The 1,986-nt window shown below is 49.5% G+C and overlaps 1 protein-coding gene across 1 annotated transcript; it reads right to left on the bottom strand.

Moving 5' to 3' along the window:
• Positions 1 to 963: 963 nt before the first annotated feature.
• Positions 964 to 1,708, bottom strand: LOC119281955 (cysteine proteinase inhibitor 4-like). The gene has a single exon (XM_037562344.1). The coding sequence runs from the start codon at positions 1,628 to 1,630 to the stop codon at positions 1,172 to 1,174; it is 459 nt and encodes a 152-aa protein (XP_037418241.1). The 5' UTR covers positions 1,631 to 1,708; the 3' UTR covers positions 964 to 1,171.
• Between the last annotated feature and the right edge of the window lie 278 nt (positions 1,709 to 1,986).

Below are 1,986 nucleotides of genomic sequence, written 5' to 3'. Positions count from 1 at the left end.
GCGAGTAGGAGGACAGTGAAACTCTACGAGATTATAGATTCTTCGTCATCAGGTCAAATGAAAGAACCACTGGAAGTAGTTCCAAGATTTCCTACCATGATTGATACGGAAGCCTCTACATGAGATATAGAGATTTCGATCGAACTTGCAATTGAACTATATATATGTTGGGCAAACTCGTGTAAACCTTCATGGTGTGTAGACGATATGTTGTTGAACAAACAGTGAACTATAAAACACAAAGAAATGTTGATGGGCCCGGACTCCAGAATTGGCTACATACCAAAGTAATTTGAGATAGTATCCATATACATAACTCAAGTTTAGAACTTGATAAACCCTCCGGAAGACTTAGAGTCTAACACATAGTAATGGTTCTATAAACTGACAAAATTAAAAATGTTTTATGAAGCTTGGTTGTTGCAAATAGTTTATGACAAGATCAAGGAATTGACTATGACGAGATTGTCTCGTCTTAAAGTCAGTTCGAATTAAACTAACAATTACTACATATTTTAATTATAAGATATAATAGATGGATGTCAAGAAGGATTCCCATAATTTTTTCAATCCAGAGGGTGGTAGTTAGTGTGTAAACTTCAAGAGATCCTTTAATAGACTGAAGCAAGAATAGTGAAGTTGATATATTTGCCTTGATGAAATGGTCAGATAATTTGATTTAAGGTAAAGATGCTTGTATTTACAAGAAATAAGTGAGAGCATGATAATATTTATAAACATTGTGTGTATATTTATTTGAAATTATATAATTTTTTGACACGAATTAGGACTTTATTGAAACTAGTTTTTCAGTAAGTCATGTCCACGTTTTCTTCTCTTAGAAGATCCACAAAATGATCGAGCACTGCCTGGGCTTTCTCTGAATGTTCAGTAAGTTCCCCGTTGTCGATCTTGATCGTGTGTATGAAGTTAGTAGTAGAAGCACATGGCATCAGTTAGTACTAGAAGCAAAACATTCTTATCGTATATTGTATTTATTTCGACACTCCCCCAACTCTTCTTGCAAAACTTTTTTATCCGGCAGACCTTACAAAACTTTGACCGCCTGTATACTCTGGCGGTCAACTCTAGCTCACACTTCGCTATTCGAGTGTACTCCGTACATTGCATACTCTGGCGCGCAAGTTCGTCCGACCGCGCATGCAGCTGCTCATTTGGAGTCGGCCGGCGCGAACCTGACCAGCGCGCGGGACTGGAGCCAGGGCTTCACGACCACCACGGCGTCGAACACGCGGCCGTCGCTGACGCCGTTGCTCCCCGCGCCACCTTCCTCGGCGGCCGCGACGCGGAGGTAGTACTTGATTCCGGAGACCACCTGGCGCTGCGCCGACACCACGCGGGCGAACTCCAGCCGGCCGCAGACGCCGCCGCTGCCCTCGCAGCCCTCCTCCCGGCGCCGGTTGTGCTCTTCAACGGAGTACCGCCCCAGCTCCTGCACCTCCCTGTCGCCCTCCACGTCCCTCACCTCCGTCCTTCCCCCGACCTTCCTCCCGTCGTCCCACAGCTGCCGCGCGGCGCCCGGTTCGGTGCGCGCTGCGGACGCAGCGCACGCCACGAGCAGGACGAGGAGGAGTGTGCAGGCTCCGGAGGCACCGATCACCCGAGCCATTTCACGTGCACTGTGTGTGTGTTGGCAAGATCACTGCTGGTGCAGTGCTGCTACTTACTAGCACTGGAGCTGTGCTGCTTGATGAGGATGAGTAAGTTGTGTGGCTGTGGGCGCTGTCGCGGCCGGCATTTATAGATGCGTGCTGCGGCCTGCGGGTGGTGCAGGGAACAGAAAGGCGTTGCTGGAGCATGGAAGGATGCGGCGCGCGGCGGGTGCATGCATCGCATGACGGCATACGTGCTCCGGTACGCATACCGGGGCGGGTGGATGGGCCGCGCCGCGGCGGGATGGAAGGATAGGGACGAGGCGGTGGCATACCGCAGAGGAGACACGTAGAGCGTGGCGGGCGCGGGCGG

This window comes from Triticum dicoccoides, chromosome 3B (genome assembly GCF_002162155.2).
Source record: "Triticum dicoccoides isolate Atlit2015 ecotype Zavitan chromosome 3B, WEW_v2.0, whole genome shotgun sequence".
NCBI lineage: Eukaryota > Viridiplantae > Streptophyta > Magnoliopsida > Poales > Poaceae > Triticum > Triticum dicoccoides.
Note: the sequence above shows the minus strand (reverse complement) of the source record. Positions and strands in the feature narration are given on the sequence as shown.

What these genes read in the sequence shown, in the direction of transcription:
- LOC119281955 (XM_037562344.1), bottom strand. Translation starts at nt 1,630, where the DNA reads ATGGCTCGGGTGATCGGTGCCTCCGGAGCCTGCACACTCCTCCTCGTC.